Source organism: Zootermopsis nevadensis, unplaced genomic scaffold (genome assembly GCF_977971745.1).
Source record: "Zootermopsis nevadensis isolate Lab colony 2312 unplaced genomic scaffold, Znev_1.0 Znev_ptg000017l, whole genome shotgun sequence".
Classification (NCBI taxonomy): Eukaryota; Metazoa; Arthropoda; class Insecta; order Blattodea; family Termopsidae; genus Zootermopsis; species Zootermopsis nevadensis.
The window spans coordinates 4,076,500-4,096,469 of NW_028259149.1; the positions used below are offsets into that span (position 1 = coordinate 4,076,500).

Sequence of the window (19,970 nt, forward strand, 5' to 3'; positions counted from 1 at the left end):
GGAAGGGACTTTGGGGACATACTGTATATAATCTCATTATGTGCAGTCGTTTGGTTGATATTTACACAATTTTACCATTTCTGAATAATGAATGGGTATTTCAATTAAAAGCACCGGCTTATTTTTAGAACCTCTTTTGTGGATGAATTTGTAAGCGATAGACTTGCAATTTTTGTTTTACATAATTGCAGTTATATATTTATTTTATCCTAAATGTGTGTTTTATAATACTCACTACGTAGACAATGTTTCTACAAAAATGTTACTGTTTTAAGTGGTTCAGGTACATGAGGAAAGACTGGTGGACCTCAGCAACGTGACAGTTGGCACTCTGCTTCACCTCAACTACCCAAAACCTCCTCCTCCACATGTGGAATTTCTACAGCACTTTGTTGCCCCAGTGGGGCATGTCATCCTGTTGGAACTGTACCACATGACACTGACCGAGAGCAGGAGCTGCCCGGGCGGTACTGGGATCATCGAGGTAACCGATAATTATGCGGACACTAATGGCACCTGGTGGTTCCTGTGTGAAGCGGCTACCGAGCTCGGAGGAAGAAGTGAATCCTCGACTTTGGCGATAACGTCGTATTTTAACACCCTCTACATTAAGCAGAAGAGTGGGATGTCAGGTGTTCAGCTTAATGCTACAGTTAAAGTTTATCCAGGTTAGAATAAGATAGTGTTTAATTTATTTTGTCGTAAGCTTCAGTATTGTTATGAACTTATCATGTGTCGTCTTATTCGTAAGTATCTTTCCTTCTTCTTCTATGGCTCTCCGGTCCATATTTGGTCCATGGCCTCCTCAATTCTCCTCTTCCATTCGGTCCTTCTGTTAGGTCCGTCTGTCCGAGGCTTTGATCGAGGTTTCGAAACATCTTCCTTTTTACGGTGCAAGGTTGTTAGCCTTGCGACCAACCCCCAACCTGGAGGACCAGGGTACCTGTCTTAGTCTGACCTCTCCCCCTCGACCAATCTGGCTAGGGAGGCCCTACCAGTAGCTGTGCTACCACCAGCATAGCTCTTGGGGTCACTGAGGTACTCAAGCCCCACCACCACGACAAGGTGCAGGTACCATTAAGTTGGGACACCTGTTGCTGTGAGAATCTAAAATCTTGTTATGACGCTTTTGGTAACAACTGGCGGCAGGTTTATAAAGTAAGAAAACAACTCTTGATATAGAATTAATATGTTGTCTGTTTATCGAAACAAACAATTGACCTCAACGAGAGACATAGCGATCATGTACCGTGAAAGTAATTTCTTCTCTCTGTTTTCCCAATATGAAGGTGGTCAAAACGTCTCCGTTGTAGCATTCAGGACCAAGATAAAAGAAGCCTTGCCTTGCTGTTTGCCTGTGGACAAGGACCAAGCCACTTTTGTGTAACAAAGCTGGATGAGAGTGACTTATTTTTATTCTTTGCAGATAGTAGCTATAGAATAAAGCTCGTTCGTGGATCGGAAGAAAGCAGCATTGAATCATGTTACCCAAATCCTTGCCTGAATGGAGGGAAATGTATAAGCAGGGGTTCTCAAAGGACTTGCCAGTGTACGAGTCACTTCACAGGTAATTAATTCGTTTATTTATGAGTTAATCGAAAAGGATGTGGAAGGACGTGGTCATGGCCTAATTTAAGATACTTATTCCGGCATTTGTCTGGATGAACTTGAGGAGACTGTAGTAAAATTAAGTGTTTGCGCCATTCAGATGCTATGTAAAAGGGTTATTACAACATTATGGAAGAAATCTTCAGAACGCTGTCTTTTGTGCAGGGATGTTCTGTGCGCTGAATCTCTGCGAGATGCAACCCTGTGCATTTGGGCAATGCAAGCTTACTCCTACAAGTTATGCCTGTACCTGCCTGCCCAGTTACACTGGTACCAACTGTGAGCAGAAACTACGGCCTTGTGCGGAAAACCCGTGTGAAGGACGAGGGGAGTGTTTTGAGAAGGGGGATACTTTTCATTGCCGTTGCCACGCATGGTGGGAAGGTGAGAAGATGTGATCTAACCTCTTGTGAACATGATAATGATCCTTCGGGTTTCGTGAAAGAAGGGGCATTTCTTGATTACTTCTTCTTCTTCTTCTATGGCTCTCCGGTCCATGGCCTCCTCAGTTCTCCTCTGTCTGAGGCTTTGATCGAGGTTTCGAAACATCTTCCTTTTTACAGTGTAAGGTTGTTAGCCTTGCGACCAACCCCCAACCTGGAGGAGTGTAAAATCAGCTTTAGTCACTTGTAAATGTTGAAAATATGTTCTAATTATCATGGACCTCAAGGTGGAATGTGTTCATTTTCAGGCCAGCGGTGTGAAAGGAGAATGCTTCACATTCCTTTCAAGCCATTGTCAGAACGAATGCTTCAAGAACCATTCTGGTTAGGCCTTATTACAGTAACGGTGGTGCTGGGTGTGATCGGATTAGTGTGGTGTGCGAAAAGGCATTTCCCAGAGAAACTGGAGAAACTTCTCGCTGAGGAAGCGGACAGAAGTAGAACAGGTATTTATATCAAGTAGCACTAATGCTTAGTGTTTTGAATTTGTAGCGCGTTTCCCAACATTGATAAAGTAAAATAAATTAATGTGTGGGGGAGGGGGGAGAAGATATGATTTATTCACTGTTCAGCCACCTGACACGGTAACCCGAGAATCTTTCATCATTATCATACAAGATTTTTAAATATTGTGTAAACATTACTCTCTTCTGCCTACAGGATGCAGCTCACATTCTCGACCACCCTCTGTCCGCGAGCAGCTGGCTGCGGCAGGAGGGGCTACTGTGGTAGTGGTCCCCAGTCCTCAACCCGGGTGTCCACGCTCACTGTTTGGCCGCCTGGGTATTCGCAAACCCTCACTCCTCAGCCTCACCAGCCCACACGGCCACAGCAACCGCCAAACCGCTGCCTCAGCCACAGCAAGAACCTTTAGTTTGGATGATTTGCTTAAACCGCCACCAAGAAGTAAGGCCAGTCTTAGACCACTGGCATTGTTTTCCAAAAAGCAAAGAATTGAACAAAGGCATAAGCTCGCTGGCTGCCTCTGTGCTCCTGCTCGATATGTGTGGCTATGCCCCAATGCTGTGCACTTTGAAGCTGTTTAGCCCACCGCATCATGCTCTTTGTCTATTAACTTCTGTAGGCATGGTTTAGGTCACTGGGTGAGGAAGAGGCATGTAACCAGGATGCTGAGAGGATACTTCACAGATTATTTAAAGCCCCAGATTGGCTTCTAAATCAGTGGTCCCCAACGCAGTGCCCGCGGGCGCCATGGCTTTTTTTGGGTGCCCGCATTGATGCAGAAAGAGGTTATACTGAATAATGAAGGCTGTTCAACCACGAACTTTATAAAATCAAAGCGCAGATCTTGACTTACTGATGTCCATCTTGATGATTGTTTGCGAGCAGTAACATCATCCTACACTCCCAAATTTGAAAAACTGGCCGATGAAATGCAGCGCCAAACATCACACTAACTTCTCACTTGAGTAATAATAATTGTACTTTTAAAAGTATGTATTTTTGATTGCATGGTTTCTTGTATCATTAAACGTCGTGTTGTTTTGCGTATTATTTGGTGTCCATATCTTATTTGTCCAGAGAAAGAAAATTTGGCTTTGTTAATTGGTTGGTGCCCGCCACGATCTCATAAACTCTCAAATGTGCCTGTAGGCACAGAAAGGTTGGGGACCACTGAGTTAGATCATCTAGTCACAGCTGTAACTCATCAACACATAAACTGGCTAATTCTGCTTCGGCTTCAGACATGTATCTTCTTCTTTATTACGCCATCTCCCTTAGTTAGAAGGTCCCCCTCCTTCTGTTAAGGATAAAGTAAGAGTGAAGACGTTAGTGCGATAATTGGCAAAAAAGACGGAATTTTGTATTAGAGAAAGCTGAGACTATTAATTTGGAAGTTTAGTACATAATTTAGAAGTTCCTACTGAAGGGGTGGGGGGGTAAATTTTGATTAATTCAAATCAGGAGGGCTGCATGAGAAGCATGCAGTGGCAACTTGGAACTTGGGAACCATCTCAGCATTTGCTTGAAGACAGAGGAAAACCTGTGTCGAGATGGCAGGTCTCAGGACCTTCCGGATGCGCACTGACTACTAACCAGCGGTCTGGCAGACAAAAGAGAAATTTATACGACCCCTAGGTTTCCTTAACTTGTGCCATGGGTTTTATTGATAAAGTCAGGTACTTCTGGTGCAATAATACAACATAATATGATGAATGCAGGTCATCCATGTTTCCATGGTCTTCTTCAGCTGTTGGCTTTGAGGACTGGTCCATGGCTGGGGTTCCGCTTTAGCGTCCTCCGATGAACGGCTGGCTAAAATGAGTACAGTTTCACCCAAAGTGGACTTTAGTTTGTTTAAATACTTGCAATTAGTAGGGTATGTGCAGGATCAGTCCCCTAGTAGGGCCCGCAGTCGCTGAAGTTTCATCTTAACATATGTTGCTGTATTGTGAACAAATTTGCTTGTTCTTATGGACTGTGACTTGAAAATATTTGCATATGCATAATTAGGTTCTATAATTCAGGCTTTTTACTAATTCTGAATTACCCTTTCTCCTCAGTCTGACTAATGAGGTTTTACTGTATTAAATCACTTCTGAGTTATATTAATGAAAAATAAAATGGAGTATTTCTGGATTAATTCAGATAAAATAAACTCTTTACTTACATATATAAAAGAAAGGAAAAAAGTTAATTTTTTTGTCATATGACTAGCCACCATCCTTTCAGTCAGGAACTCAAGGCTTAGTCATCTTTTGTGATTATTTGAGAAGAGGAGGAAGAGTGCGATGATCTGGGTTCAACTGCTTGAAAGCTGCACAGAACAAGCTTTTTTTACTTCTGATGTGTCTTTCTGTCCTGTCTCATCTTTGACGTGTGGTAGCAGTAGGAAACTGTGGCGTTGCCTCTCTTGCCTAACTGTCACTCTATATCCTTCCATATATGTAAATCTCCATGTCATGTCCTACCAGTCAGTGTGTCGGTGTTGTGTGTATTAGTGTGTGCTGGTAGGTTTGCACCGATTGCTTTAGGGTGCACAAAGATACTTTTATTCACAACAAACTGCAGTTATGATGGGGATTCCAGAACAGCAAAAACAAGGGATTTTGTTCATAAAAAAATGTTATAATCTGTTTGAATGTGGGGACTACCACAACTCCACGTGGTTAAGATTCAGAGTTGAAATTTATATTCTTTTGTTGGCCATCATTCTGAACAGACCCTTTTCTACGATCATCAGTTCACCTCGTTTATGCTGTTCAAAACTCGATTTCTTTGCCCCTCTCTGTAGGCAGAGGCCTGACCGTATTATAACTAAAGGTATTTTCATATACTCAAATTTTAGTAACTTTGGAACTATACCAATTAAAATTTTTATTTTATTTTCCATTCAAAACCAGAATTGATGGTTATAAATACTTTAATGTGTGGATCACATTATTTTCCTGTTATTAGAAAAGATAGGATCATGATAAAAGTTTTATATAATAATGTAATAAAAAGATAATTTATATACAAAATTTTAACTTATATTTGACAGAACACAACTCAAATACAGTACTGATTTCATAAAGAATTTCACATAAGTTCCATTGAATAAGAAGTATAGAAAAACTCTGCAGTTTCAAATTTTAACTCCTGAGGGATTATAAATCATTTTATAATTGTAATTTGTTGTGATATTTATATGGATCATAATGTATTTCACAAACAGGTATGACTCATAATAACCATTTTGTTTTCCCTAGTAAGCATACAGGAAGTATGGTATTTATAGTGTATTCTTGATTCTTTCTTTCATACTCTATACCCTTCTTTCTGGATGTTGTGGATTTTTGTTAACTCGTATATAAATATCAGTAGTACAGCTTCAAGTCCTGTGTTTGTCTTGTGATATGTAAAGAGAGCTTCGGACATCTTTTCTTATGAGTCAGATCTGTTTGAAATGGTAAATGTATCATATATAATAGACTCAGCTGCATAATTTTCAACATCTTAGATCTTGTGTAGACACCGAAACACGACAAGTTAACAAACATCTTAAATGTTTCACAGTATGAGCAATGAATTTGATTATGAATCCAAAAATATTTTCTGACTGTGTTTTTCTTTGTTGCTGTCATTATAAAGACATTTAGCCATGAAAAAAATAAATTCAGAAATTAATTTATAGAAATATTGGGTGTTGGTATTTGAGGATAATTAACACGTCATGAAAAAGTGTGTGATTAAAAAGAAAGTGGCATCGTAACTTAAATGTCAAAGACATGTCGTGTTTCAATACTAGAAAACTTCACAGTATTTTCACATTTTCTTGAAACGTAGTAAGAGGTACAAGAACTTGTTTTGCGTCGTTAGTATTTTGGTTTCCATCGCTAATTTTTTATACATGTGGAAACAGTGCAGCTGTCACTGACTCTTGAGTAGAAGTATCTTGATCTGTCAGTGGTGAGGAGAATAATTGCTGTAATGCTGATATAATTAAATATCTACCTGTGATAGTGTATAGTTGCGTTAAATATCTGTTGTAATTGGGGTCCGCAGTGGCCGCGCGGTCTGAGGCGTGGGCCTTGTACCGCTTGGTCGGTGGGACCGTGGGTTCGAATCCCACTCAAGCCATGAATGTTGTCCTGTGTACAGGTAGAGGCCTTGTGACGGGCCGATCCCTCGTCCAAGGAGTCCTACCTAATGTCTATAGATGGAGCCAACAAAAAAGTTGGGACCCGCAGTGCTCAGACACTTGAAGAACGGGTCGTTCCCAGTATCCAGTATCTGTTGTAATTACCCTGCCCATACAAGTATGCTATAAGAGTATCTTGTTAACAGACTCTCTTGCCACCCTCCCCCCTGCTTAAAATAGAGATGGTATATTGCATGCATTGAGCCTAACCTTCGCTAATTAAGACTGTAGTTGTAAAATGCAAGACCACGCAGCATCTTGGTATGAAAAGCACTGAACACCTAAAAGTTTAGCTGTCTGCTGAACTAAACTATTTTAAAAATCTGATAATTTTGACTTGTCTAAATAATCAGAGTAGTGTACATATAGATAAATAATGTGTTTTAAATAGGATGTTTAATGTGCACCAGTGCTTGTATGAGGATATAAAATGCTTTAAATTGCTGAATTAAAAATGAAACATTTTTAAAGACCATACACTACTGAGCCACTAATTGTGTATTTATGAAATACCAATGAACCAGGTTATGGTGGTACAGTACCCTCTCAAGTGTGTACAGCAGTGGACGGGAGGAATGCCATGGAAATTACAGAATAACATTATCTGCAGTTCTGCAGTACATTTTTATTAAACTAAAAATATTTAATAATGAATTTTTCATACATTTTGTAACAGGTATATCCAACTTATCTAATTAAAAACATAGAAAATTAAATGTTATTAATTAGTTCATTTAAAAGAAGTAAATAATGTCTGATCACATTGGCCATGTGGCACTACAGATTCAAATCCTACTTGAGACATGAATGTGTATCCATGTCTTTCTGCGTTGTGCTGTCCTGTGCAGGTACAGGCCTAGGGATTGTCTGAGCCCCTGCGCAAGGAGTCCTAATAAATATCAAGGAAAGTTCCAAAATCTGGCAGAAAATTTCTCCAGAGAAATCCAACACTCAACAACTAATAAAAATAATGCACTCGTAACTTTTGTCCTATGTTTCTCAGAGTAAAATGGCTCTTCAACGTCAAAAGACTACCAGAGTTATAATTTACTTACGTAGTGTTATAGAAAATGTTTCAACCACAGAAATGTGTGTATGATCAGTGTATTTTAAAATACTTATGCACTCAACTAAAAATTTAATTTTAAGCCAACATGTAAAAGTTCTTCAAAAATATTATTTATGGCTGTGGAACTAAAAAATATATTTGTTATGTATAAAGTGAAGCTTTTGCCGCGAACGAAGTCGATGAAAGACTCTCGGGCAACAAGAGTTTGCATTTTAAAAATTGTCCATTGTTTATAGAACTGGACTAAACATTCCATATACAAAACACTATAACCATAAAGTAAAACGTTAATATAAATGTGAGCATTCTACTGCAGGTACATATTATTAATAATTATTTTAATTACCAATGAACATTTAATAAAAATCACATACAGTATCTTACTTTCATTTTGGGCAGTGCTGTACAAATTCTATTTAGAAACACGTAGTTAGGGTCTAGCAAGAGCCTACCTTTTTAGTGCTACTAATTATCCTATCAAAATTCATTTCATTGTTGTTTTTGTTTTAGTTTCTAGAGGTCACTGGCAACATTTCTAGAAATATTTTCTCAGCAAAATACATCAAACATATTCTATAAAAAATGTTTCACTCTACTTCAGGGACTCCGTCTCCTCGTAAGAAACGCAATAACTCGACACCAACTAAGAAGAACATTTCCGAAAAAAAGCATATTCTCCAGAAACTAATCACGCCATCAGCAAATCAACAGAATCCACGGAAAGTGAGTTTGGGTGAACTGATCCAGTTGAGTGAACGGAAGATGAAGGAGGTTGATAAGGTAAAGGAGGGAGGAGCAGACGGAGAGGAGACAGAAACGACATTCAGCACGGCTATGTCTGACTCACAGTCAGCACCCTCTACTGTTGCTGTGTCCAGTGCTGATGCCAAGTTTGAGAAGAAGGTTACTTTCGCAAGGCTTCTTAGCAAAGTGTCTGCAGAAATGAGTTCTGGATCAGAGGTAATGTAATTTAATTGTTGCTGGCACTGACTGAGATAGAATTCTGTGTTTTAATTCCTCTTCTTACTGTATGTCCATTTGAAAGATCAAGTTTGAGAAAAATATCTCTATCCCATCTGCCCTTCAATTTCAACTCCGTAACTACCATCCTCTTCATTGTATGTCGAGTCGCACTTGATCCTTCCATCATGTTCCATTGTTCTTCTCTTTGGTCTCAATTTCATTGCGGTTCTCAGCATCTACTTCTTTTGAATTGAAACTATTTTTTATTTTTTAATTTCCTTCATTCTTTGTCTTTAGTAACTGTTCATGTGTTGACTGTGTCTGCCAGAGATTGTCTGACAGTAGAACCCAAAGATTCCCCACCACATGACAGAATCTTGAACTAATTGGATCCACCTCCAGTCTTGCCAGCAGCCCCCTAATACAGGGGTTTAAGTCCCCTCTTCCTGTATGATGAAAGTTACATAATTTTTATGTCATCACAGGTTGAAGCAAACCAAACTCGTCACCCACAGCTCTCCGGTCTACTTCGTTCAAATAGCACTCCACCTTCCCCGGCAGCTGATGCTCGATCTCCACACAGCACCAGCAGTAACCAAGGCAGTGATTCCATGTCAAGTCTGGATGCATCTCTTCAACTGGGTGGAGGTGCACAGACAGTAACGGAGCTGCTTATCAACCGCCGTCCTAACCGCTTGTTGCAGCAGACTGGAAGACCAGTCAAGAACCCGAGCGCTGATTCAATCTTGGCTATGTTCCGTAACTTCTCGTCTGCCACTTCGGTGTCGGCCATGCAGACGACTTCGCCATCCACCACTCCAACCGCATCCAGTCCGCAAGATGATGCTGCGGGATCTGACGAGTCCTCCACCTCATCTATCCCCACACCAATGTCATCATCCAGCTTCACACTGGATTCCCCTCCTTTGTCTTATGCCTTCCATCGTCATAACCAGAGTAACACAATAGAGGTCCCAGTGCTAGATGCCCTTAGTGCGCACAGAACTATAGGAGGAGGGAGCAATCTGCTTCAGCCTCCCACAATCTTGTTGGAAATACCAAGCAGTGGAATCAGCAAGTGTCTGTCACCTATTCGAGAAGTTCCAACTCCACTTGCAACACCATCCCCATCTCCCGCCCTTACACCCATCATGCCTCGAAGTGCTCCTCCATATTTGAGAAGCAGAAATGAGCAGATTATGTCTGTGGAAGCTGACTGTATAGCTAGTGAGCATGACATGCAGTTGCCTTATATCACCATTACAAACAGTGATGATGAGAATGAGGAGGATGAGAAAGTAGTTGCAACAGAGGTGACTGATGACGTTTCAAAGTGTGATTCATACCTAACTACTTATATGGCCCCTCATGAACATGATGAAACTAAAACACTACATTCCATCCAGTTACCACTTCCATTCAAGGTAAGCTTTACCTTCGATATATTTCAAAAATGGTTATATATATATATATAAACACACACACACATGAAATTATAAGTTAAAAATTAAAGGATGTGTCGTAGTATATTTAAGGTGTAGCTAAACTCTGTTCAAACTAAGGGAAATGCTAGTCGTTGATTATTCAAAACTTTTCAATATCTGGAGAGATTCAATGGTGTTATGCATTTGATGGGATTGATATTATAATGGATTGAAAAATAAATTGTTTATTAAGGCGCTCTAATTTTCAGGTTTCCTCCCCTCCCATATGCAACAGTTTGGGGCCTGTGTTAGTGATGGATGGTAATGAGGCCTCTGCTGCTGCAGAAAACAGTGAGGAGTGTTCTGGTGGTGAGGCAGGCTGCTGTGAAAGTGAACCTATAAGCTCACAGCTAGTAATCCCACTGCTCACAATTGAGCAGCCATCACCTACGCATCACGTTCCGTCAATCCATCGTCCCGGTTCTCCACCACCTCAGCGACGCAGTCACATAGAACCAAGCTTCCTTTTCCCAGGAAAGGGTCCGCGTCGTCTGCTCAAGGAACTGGAAAAACCAAACTCGTTAGATTTACCGTGTCCCCCACCTCTCATTACCATTACCTGTAACATGAGTGAGGCTGAGTCAGATACAGAATCTATATCTCCAGCAACCAAGACTGGTGGAGTTCATCAAGGTGTTTCAGGGGGCAGTGTAGGCATGTGTTATCTCAGTCCATTCTCTATGTGTTCACGTGCTGACAGAACAGCATCAGAGTCTAATCTTAGTTCGTCAGGATATAGTTCCATGGCAAGCCCTGGACCGTCTCGGTGTGGCTCCAACAATCCGCTCTGTCCTTCAGAAGTGGAGGATCCTCCAGGTCCTGGCTCTGGCAGTGGTCCTGGCACCACAACCCTTCCTGGACACAGCCTTCTTCAGAGGAAACCCTCACCTCTACTCCACACTCCTGCCACCACGATCTGTCCCAGTGAATGTGAGGGGGAAGCTGAGAGGCCTCCTGACAACCACAGGCTGCAAGGAGGCCATTGTAGAGGCCGTTCAGATTCTGAAACGCTGTCTGATGACCTGTTCATGGAGTCCAATGATGAAGGGATAGGTACTGATCATCTGGATGAGAAGATAGATGAAGGGGAACTAAAAAGTGCAAAAGAATTAGAAGTGTTTATAGGTAAAGAGCTTCTGGAGAATGGTAAGACACTCCTTGGTTTACCGTTACTCTCGGCATCTCCTGTGACTAAGTGTGGCAGTGTTGACACTGGTCTGGACTGTTGTAAGCTGTTGGCCCCATCCTCGATACTCGGCAGCAAGTCTTCCTTACAGCTCCCAGCCATTGTCGTGCAAGCAGATCCAGGTGGTTGTGAAAAGCATCTGAGTCCAGTAAGCTCACGCAGTGAAAGTCCACTCAGTGATAAGACAGGTGGGCTGGGACGCTTCTCACCATTGTTTTATGGCCGACACAAGTCAGATCAGTTGCCTTTTACAGACTCAGATGGATTGTATGACTGCCCTAGTTCAGACTGCCCTCTCAACAGAATTCAAGGAAGCACAACAGTACAACAGCATCGCAAGTCAACAGGTCGGAGGAGAGAGCGGCGATCAACATCTCGTGGAGGTGGGGGTAATAAGACTCCAAGCCCCACTAAGATAACAACGTTTTTGGATGTCCCTGGGAAGGAACAATATCACCGCCCCACAGCTCCACGTAAACCGAGCCCAAAAAGATCAAGAACTCGTACTCAGCCACGTGTCAGTTCATCATCATCTTCAGAAAGTCTCAATTCAACCAGGCAAGATTAGTGTTTAATGATGACTCTTTTATTATAAGTGAATCATAATAAAGTTTTAGTATAACTAGGTACATGAGATTGATCACAGTATTCACAAAATATTTCTGCCCAGCATTTAGTGGAATTTAAAGAAGGAAGTTTAGTTTCTTGTTATTATCACCATTATAGTTCCTGTAATAGTTATCATCATTACTAATAGTAGTGAGGATGTGAACTCTCAAAATTGGTCACCAATTTATCTCCTTTTTAACATTGACATAACATGTGACATATGCCTGCATTTTATAGGGAACCATCTCTTCGTAATTCATCAGAGAAAACCATCAATCCTGACCGACTGTCTTGGCCTGGTGGACTCACAGGGCCAACAGAGTTAGAGTGGGAAAACGATGGTAAGGGACATCTGTCTGTTGAAGCATCTGGAGAGGATACAGGAGAGGTAAGTTACTACATAGTATGTATTTTCAGTGAATGTATAGTTGCATCCTTATGTCAAGACAGCCTTAATGTTTTAACACCTCTGCTAATTTTCATACCTAGTTAAGAAATATCTGAAAGGAATGTGATGGGATAAATGTATTGGGGATCAAGCCCTCCGTGCACTAACCCAAACCCGGAACTTTACCTAACCTGTCACAGAATGGCTTGTCTTTCATGAAACCCACAATCCAAACTATTTTCTGTGTTAAGTAGCTCTGGACTGTCACAGAAATCTCCAAATGCTTCATGTAGGTCAAATCCACATCGGCGACTGCAGGACTTTGAAGTCTCACCAACTTTTTAGTTTTTATTTATTTTCCAGTGATTGCAGACCTTCTGTAACACTGCTGTCATTACTTGGGTTTCTAGATGCGAGTGTTGGTGTGTGGTTGAGTCAGCACTGTCCATTGGTTAAACCAGGATGCTGATAACTTGCACCATTTGCTGCACTCTCATATCTCAGAATGACACATACAAAGAAGAGAAAGTAATTTTGATCAATATTTCATTGGTATTGCCATTTGAATGTAGTCAGCCAGCTAGAGTCCCTTCTGAAGATTAACAGACATGTGTTTTTATTAGGCATAATTAAAGCTTTGTACTTTGCGTAGGTAGTGAGCTTTCCACAGAAACTTGTAACAGTAGGAAAGTCACTAGAAAGCACTGTTCCTGTAGCTTCTAGCCTCAAATTTTATACTTTTTGCAATACCATCTTACTTCCATAGTGACAGCCTATTAGCTGAAGTGTGAGTCTTAGTATTGTCCCTAATGATGTAACTAACTTGTGCCATGGAGCATAGTGCTTCTTGAGAAGCTAACAGTTACCCATTTAGTCAAGAAATACCCTGCCTTTTATGGGACCCAGAAGTTCATTACCATGTTTACAAGAGTCCACCACTGATCTCTGTCCTGAACCAGATGACTCCAGTCCACACACTCCTTAAAAGCATTCTCCTGACTTGTATTGGTGTCTGTATATGTGTGTGCACTTAGCAACCTAAATAAACAAATATGGTGGTCTGAAGATGACATAAGCATGTTAAAACATGTAGCCACACAATATAGCTCTCAATAAAATGTTGTGTAATAAAAAACAAAAATTAATACTCAAGACTGTAAAGAAAATCTTTTTGTATGATACAATAGCCAAAGTGTGGCTCATAACTCACCTTCACCTAGTCCTAAGATATAGAATCTGTAGAAATTTACAGATTTTTACCTTCATGGGATGATATTTGTGCACAGTACCAACTTTGCCTTATTATTATCATAATTATCACTGTCATTATCACAGACTGCATCTGGGATACTGGGAACGGCCCGTTCTTCAAGTGCCTGAGCACTGCGGGTCCAAACTTTTCATTGGTTTGATCTGTAGACATTCGGTAGGAATCCTTGGACAAGGGATCGGCCCATCGCAAGGCCTCTACCTGTACACAGGACATCACAACACAGAAAAACACGGACAAACATCCATGGCTTGAGTGGGATTTGAACCCACGGTCCCAACGACCAAGCAGCACAAGGCCCACGCCTCAGACCGTGCGGCCACTGTGACCCCATTCACAGTCTGTATCTAATATTCTAATTTACAACCTCACAACCCATTTCTTCAAGATCCATTCCATTCTAATATTGTCTTGTGTGTTTTCCGAATAGTTGCACTCACCACCGACATTCTTATAGAGTTCTTTTTCCTCCATGCGAAGTATTTGTCCAGACCGTTATAAACTTAATTAATTAATGACAGATCATTATATAGTATTATTGTAATTGTCATTGTTTTTGTTGTTGTTTTATTTTCAGGAGGTAACAAGCCACATGCTGCCCAAGCTAATGCCACGTGAGGATCTGCCAAAACCTCATAGAAAAGTGAGCAGGTTGAGAACTATTGGACACCAAATAAGGTACTATCATTATTTTACAATGTTGCTACCACCTTTGCCTCCACCCCTTCTCCCCCCTCAGGGTGGAGTTACAGGAAAGGAAGAAGTCGATGGAAAAGGTGCAGGATGCAGACGTGAGAGACGAAGGAGAGCAGAGGGATGTGGTAGGGAGGAAGGGTTTAAACGTGAAATGAGAAGAGAGAGGGGTTGGAGGATATTGAGATAGAAGATGGAATGAGTAGCAGAATGTGATTTATAAAATCAAAGGGCAAGGGTTGATATCAAGCGTACATTAATATAGTTTTCATATCACAGGTTCTTACGACGCTTGGAGTTGAGTTTAAAACGACGTGAACGGTTAGTAAGTCCTTCTGACAGTTGTGGAGAAGATGATGATGCAGAAGGTTCTCCACTGTCACAGTCTCCCCTCCTGAGCCACCACCATCATCATCATGAGCGGGATCTGCACAAGAGTAACAGCTTCAGTCAACTGCAGCAACATGGGTCACGAAGTGGACGAAGCCATCAACGAGGCATTACGACGAAACAGAAGCATATTCATGGAGTAGAATTACTTTTACCACCTGAGGACAGGGCTTGGTGTCATGTCCATGTGACAGGATGCAGTGGCCACACTGACTGAAATATGTTAAGTAGCTTTATGAAAGAATGTCTTACTGAAATACCTGTGTAAGAAAGTAACTGAGTTCCTGAGTTTCAAAATCAGACATTTTTATTAAATTAATTAATTAAAAAAATTAAGTCCAGTATAATAAAGATTATATCTAATATGATGCAAGGCACATTCTTAGTAGAGGGTGTAGCAGACTTGGTATCTGACACAAGATAGACACCTGTTCAAAATGTATCAGACCTTAATTTTTACCATGGAAACAAATGAAGCACGGGAAGTGTCCTCCGGTTGGGGTGTAGGAGACCTTCAAGAGCATGCATGAATTTTCTCCTGCCCACAGAGCGCGTCAGTCACTGGCAGTCAGCCTGTGAGTGAGTGAGTGTAGTGAACGCCTGTCAGATTGACGTTTTTCATTATGGATTCTCAAAAGTCTGCACACAGGAGTTCAAGGAATTTACCATATAATATACCAGTTGAAATCTGAAGTATTAACTTCTAGCTTATCTTTTGGAATGTAATGTGTTTTGATTGGAAAAGAAATTACATACTTATAATACAAAATTTTAAATTTTGTGCATATGAAATATTTTATAACTCAAATGTGCATTACACATTTTGAAGCTCAGAAATTCAGATACATGATGAATGACTGTCAGAACATGTAATGCATAACTGGATGTACTGTTTCTGAAATGAGGGAATGTGGAACGTTGTTGGATTTGCCGTCCAGAGAAAACAGTTTTGTTAGCTGTGATTTGAGTTCTCGGAAAACATGTATATCTGATACAATTAATCTTCAGAAAAACAAAACTAAATCTCAACCAACGTATGTGCTACAGTTTTATCGCATGGTAATTTGCTTAGTTTGTAGCCTTCCTTATCGACTCAAATCCAGAACGATCATAATGCCGCCTTTCCAATAACACAATGAAAATATACTTGAACAATATAAATTACACAGTATTTCTGAAACCGGATCTGTTTTCATCCTCAGCTCTAGGGAATAGGGCCACCTACTGAGTTTGGCCCATTTGAAAGAGCTAACCTCAATCAATCACTGGCTAACTGATTGGGGTTAGCTCTTTCAAATGGACCAAACTCAGTAGGTGCCCCACTTCCCTACACCTGAGGAAAATACATCCAGTTTTCAAAATCTTGCTTGTCTTTTAGAATACCAAGCGATGGATAAAGTTCAGAAACTCGGTAATCCAGATTGTAATGCACCATTGTCAGGAACCCTTAGAATCAAAATCATGCGAAAACGTGGATGATCGTAATCGTCATAAATGGAAATCTGATCTTTAATTTTACTTCATAGTCCTCCTGTTAAATTAAGTCTTATCTTCACCTTCCATGAGGTGACTAAGCAGTGCATTGTCATAACCTTGGTCTTATGTTAGACACTTCATCTCTGACCCTACACTTTGCTCTCAAATTCATAGTAATGCTAGTTTTACTTGGAATATAAAACCTTACAATGCAACTGTAAATAAAAGACTGTCTTAATAGAACTTATCAAACATAATTCACATTAGCTTAAAGTATAATGTGATATGACATCTGAATATTTAGGAAGTGGTATTATTACATGGCTGGAAATCTGTACTTGAACTGCAAGCCCTGGTGGTTCTAAAAAAGTTCATGTTGTATATATAGATGTATTTTCACCAGTAATGCCTTTCTACAAGGGCCCTAAATTATTATTTGTAAGTTTTCTTTTCTTTGTACTACCTTGAACACATATGCTGGAGAAACCTGGATGCATTTTGACACTGGAAATGGGACTATTTGCTGGCTGCAAAGTGTATTTCTATTTCCTCATTTAAGATTCTCTCTGTATTACTTCACTCCATCTGTGCCATTCAGGTGAGTGTATTAAATTATAGCCATCTCAGTGGCCGCGCGGTCTGAGGCGTGGGCCTTGTGCTGTTTGGTCACTGGGATCGTGGGTTCGAATCCCACTCACGCCATGGATGTTTGTCCACGTTTTTCTGCGTTGTGCTGTCCTGTGTTCAGGTAGAGGCCTTGCGATGGGCCGATCCCTTGTTCAAGGAGTCCTACCAAAATGTCTATAGATCAAAGCCAATGAAAAAGTTGGGACCCGCAGTGCTCAGGCACTTGAAAGTAAAGTATTAAATTATAAATACTAATTACTTATCTACAGAAGTAATGGTGTTGCTGGAAATTATAGCATACAGGTATGCAAATCAAAATAATATTTATTTTTTGTAAGACCTAGGTTCGAGAATCCTGCAATGCACAGACGTATAGGTCTCACAATATGTTACAATTTTTAGTTTTTATTTATTTCTCATAATCTAGCAAAAGCTGAAAAGTACAAAGCATTAAGAAAAAGGAAGAAGATATATATATATATATTTTGTCTTGTCTGTGAAATATGAATGTCCAGGAAACTGTCACTTAATTATTTATCAGGCTTTGTAACCGAACTGCAATACTTTCTTGTGTTGGAATATCTATTCAGATTTTATAATTATCCATTGTGTATAAAAGCATTATGAATATTGTCAAATCCTAGATTCTTTTACTTTCTGAGAAAAACTATTCAATTGCTATAATTTGTAGCCTCCTAATAATTGCTTTTAAGATGCTTTACTTCATGCTACAGAGACCTGTATTCAATGCATGGCAGCCCATGTCCAATTTGTGATAGAGAAAACTAACACTGAGGCCATTCTTCTCGCATTACCTTGTTTCATTTCGCCAATGCTCCGGGTGTATGACAGTCTCGACCAGCCAGAATCTAAACATGACTGTGAGGTCCTGAGTTGAGGCCTCGTGGTTCTAACACAAGTAAGGAAATTCAATTTAGTTTTAAAATGTGGTTGCAATGTCGGGCACTACCAAGTTAACAAACATTTTGAATTAAATGCCACTGACAATAAAAATAGTGTGCATAGATTTTAAGCAACAAGAGACCAACCACATAAAGTGTAAATTTTTTAAGAAAAAAGAAATTTTTACATTGTCTGATGGTGTGTATACAGTAAGAACTTTTTTTGAGGGTGTGGGAGATGTTATGTTTGAAATTTATACAGATGAGAAAGAAAAAGACAGTGGGATAGTAATGACTAGACCAGATTGCAGATCAAGCTTGGGACCAAATGTGTAGGTTCAAATTTTAGGAAGGGACCTCAGGAATATTGGCCATCAGCCTACCAGGAAGGTGCCACCCTTTCCTCTCAAAAAAGTGGTCATTTTCTTCCCTTCTGATTGTCCTATAGAATCATTCTCTTCCATATGTCGCAGTCATCGTGTGTGACTGCTAAGAAGTGTGGAAAAGTAAATGATACTTATTGCATTTTGTTTCTGTCAATTATTTAATTACTTTTGTTGTTCAATTTCTCACCACAAATAAATTTTATATGCCACTCACATTTTCTGCTGTGATCTTGAGACTTTCCTAATTTTGTTACTTTTTACTCTGTACTTATGTATGTCAGTTCACTTGAAAATGCCACTGATTTTTGATTTTAAGTGTACTGGCATAAGTGATATGCCATAACTTGGTATTAGACATCTAAGTTTGAATGAAATTTAAGGTTTTATACATACATTTATTTCAAGTATAGAATTACTGCCATGTCTACTTCCTATAATATATTAGCACATATTCTCTTGGCCTGGAAATGTTGAAGACTTTGAGAGTCATTACAGAGACTGGCAGATGGAATTAAAGTAACCGTAAAAATTTAAATATGGACGACTGTTGCTATGTTGCTTGTGTCTGGTTCCAAGTGGAACACACATAATGTTTACAGTATTTATCATGTTGCTTCATCTGTTATATTTATTGTAATGAGATTTTAAATATCAACACAATGTTGTCCTAACATTTGTCAGTTCTGATACAAAAAGTCTTAAAGCAATACTTGATTGTTAAGTACCAAGTAGCCATGGTCTATCGGTACGTAATATTTAACCCAACTGCGGTAACTGTACGCAGGGTTGCTTTGAGACCAAGGCAGGAAATAACAGTAAAACTGAACAAAACTTCCTTTACCAATATCTACAATAAATACGGGTATAACCAGATAAAGAAATGTTGATGGCCATAAACCATAAAAAGAAAATTATTTTCAATAAATGGAAATGAGTAACCAAAATGGAGACACTCTTTGTTTTCCCATGTATGAACAATCAAAGCAGGTGTTCCTGTATAAAAGGTCTGTGATAAAAGCACAACACGGGGGACTTACATGTGACATGTTTATGGTCATTTGAGCCATTGTTGCATACCATTCTTCTAAGGACTGCCATTAACATACTGCTTTGTCTCAACTGCAAAATGACCATCATGGTAATGCCTGTTACTGACTGAACTAGCATCATTACATTGGACATCATCATGTCAAGCTCTGTATAACTGATGATGTGAGGAGTGTACCGTGCGATGGCTTTAAAAATAATTCTTCTTATGCAGCAATACTTCCGTGTTAAAATAATGTCATTTTTGAGATTTTTTGTAAACTATAACTGATCAAAAATATAAAAATATGTTAAGCACACATTTTTTCTGGGTATTTAATAGCCTCATTCTCTTGTGATGCACATTATTATATATTAATAATTGTTATAAATCACTCGGTGGTGAAAATTCTTTTTCCTGTTGCATAACAAACTGTTAAATGTATACGTTTTTATATGTGTTGTTTTGCGCTAAAGAAAGTGTTCCATAATCCAATCTGATATTGTTTGCTTGTTACAAAATGAGGAAAAGAAATATTTATCTTATTCTGAAATCTTTTGATCTTTCCTGTGGTTTTATATAAAATACATGTATGGAAGTTAATATCGTATGTCTTAGTATCACTTAACAACACCCAGCTACTAACCACATCCTGATTTTATATCCACAAGTTTGTTTTAAGTTCTCCTCAGTATAACATTTCTAATAAGATATTAAGGCATGATTAGAGACATGCAGTCAAGGTATAGACTGAGAGAAAGCCTTTGTACTTTAGATCTATGGATTGATATCCAGTGCAGATTT

General features: G+C 39.6%; 1 protein-coding gene across 4 annotated transcripts in view; it reads left to right on the top strand.

Moving 5' to 3' along the window:
- Positions 1-19,769, top strand: part of LOC110838410 (uncharacterized) — a 152,308-nt gene extending 132,539 nt beyond the window's left edge. For 3 of the 4 annotated variants that reach the window (XM_087350152.1, XM_087350149.1, XM_087350150.1), the window contains exons 15-25: positions 276-668; positions 1,427-1,567; positions 1,774-1,992; positions 2,300-2,497; positions 2,712-2,957; positions 8,367-8,725; positions 9,214-10,152; positions 10,422-11,956; positions 12,245-12,395; positions 14,243-14,343; positions 14,638-19,769. In XM_087350152.1, coding sequence (XP_087206278.1) covers positions 276-668; positions 1,427-1,567; positions 1,774-1,992; positions 2,300-2,497; positions 2,712-2,957; positions 8,367-8,725; positions 9,214-10,152; positions 10,422-11,956; positions 12,245-12,395; positions 14,243-14,343; positions 14,638-14,965 — 4,610 coding nt within the window. In that variant the 3' untranslated portion in view covers positions 14,966-19,769. The remainder of the gene's footprint in view (positions 1-275; positions 669-1,426; positions 1,568-1,773; positions 1,993-2,299; positions 2,498-2,711; positions 2,958-8,366; positions 8,726-9,213; positions 10,153-10,421; positions 11,957-12,244; positions 12,396-14,242; positions 14,344-14,637) is intronic. The other variant, XM_087350151.1, reaches the window with a different exon arrangement.
- Positions 19,770-19,970: the final 201 nt, after the last annotated feature.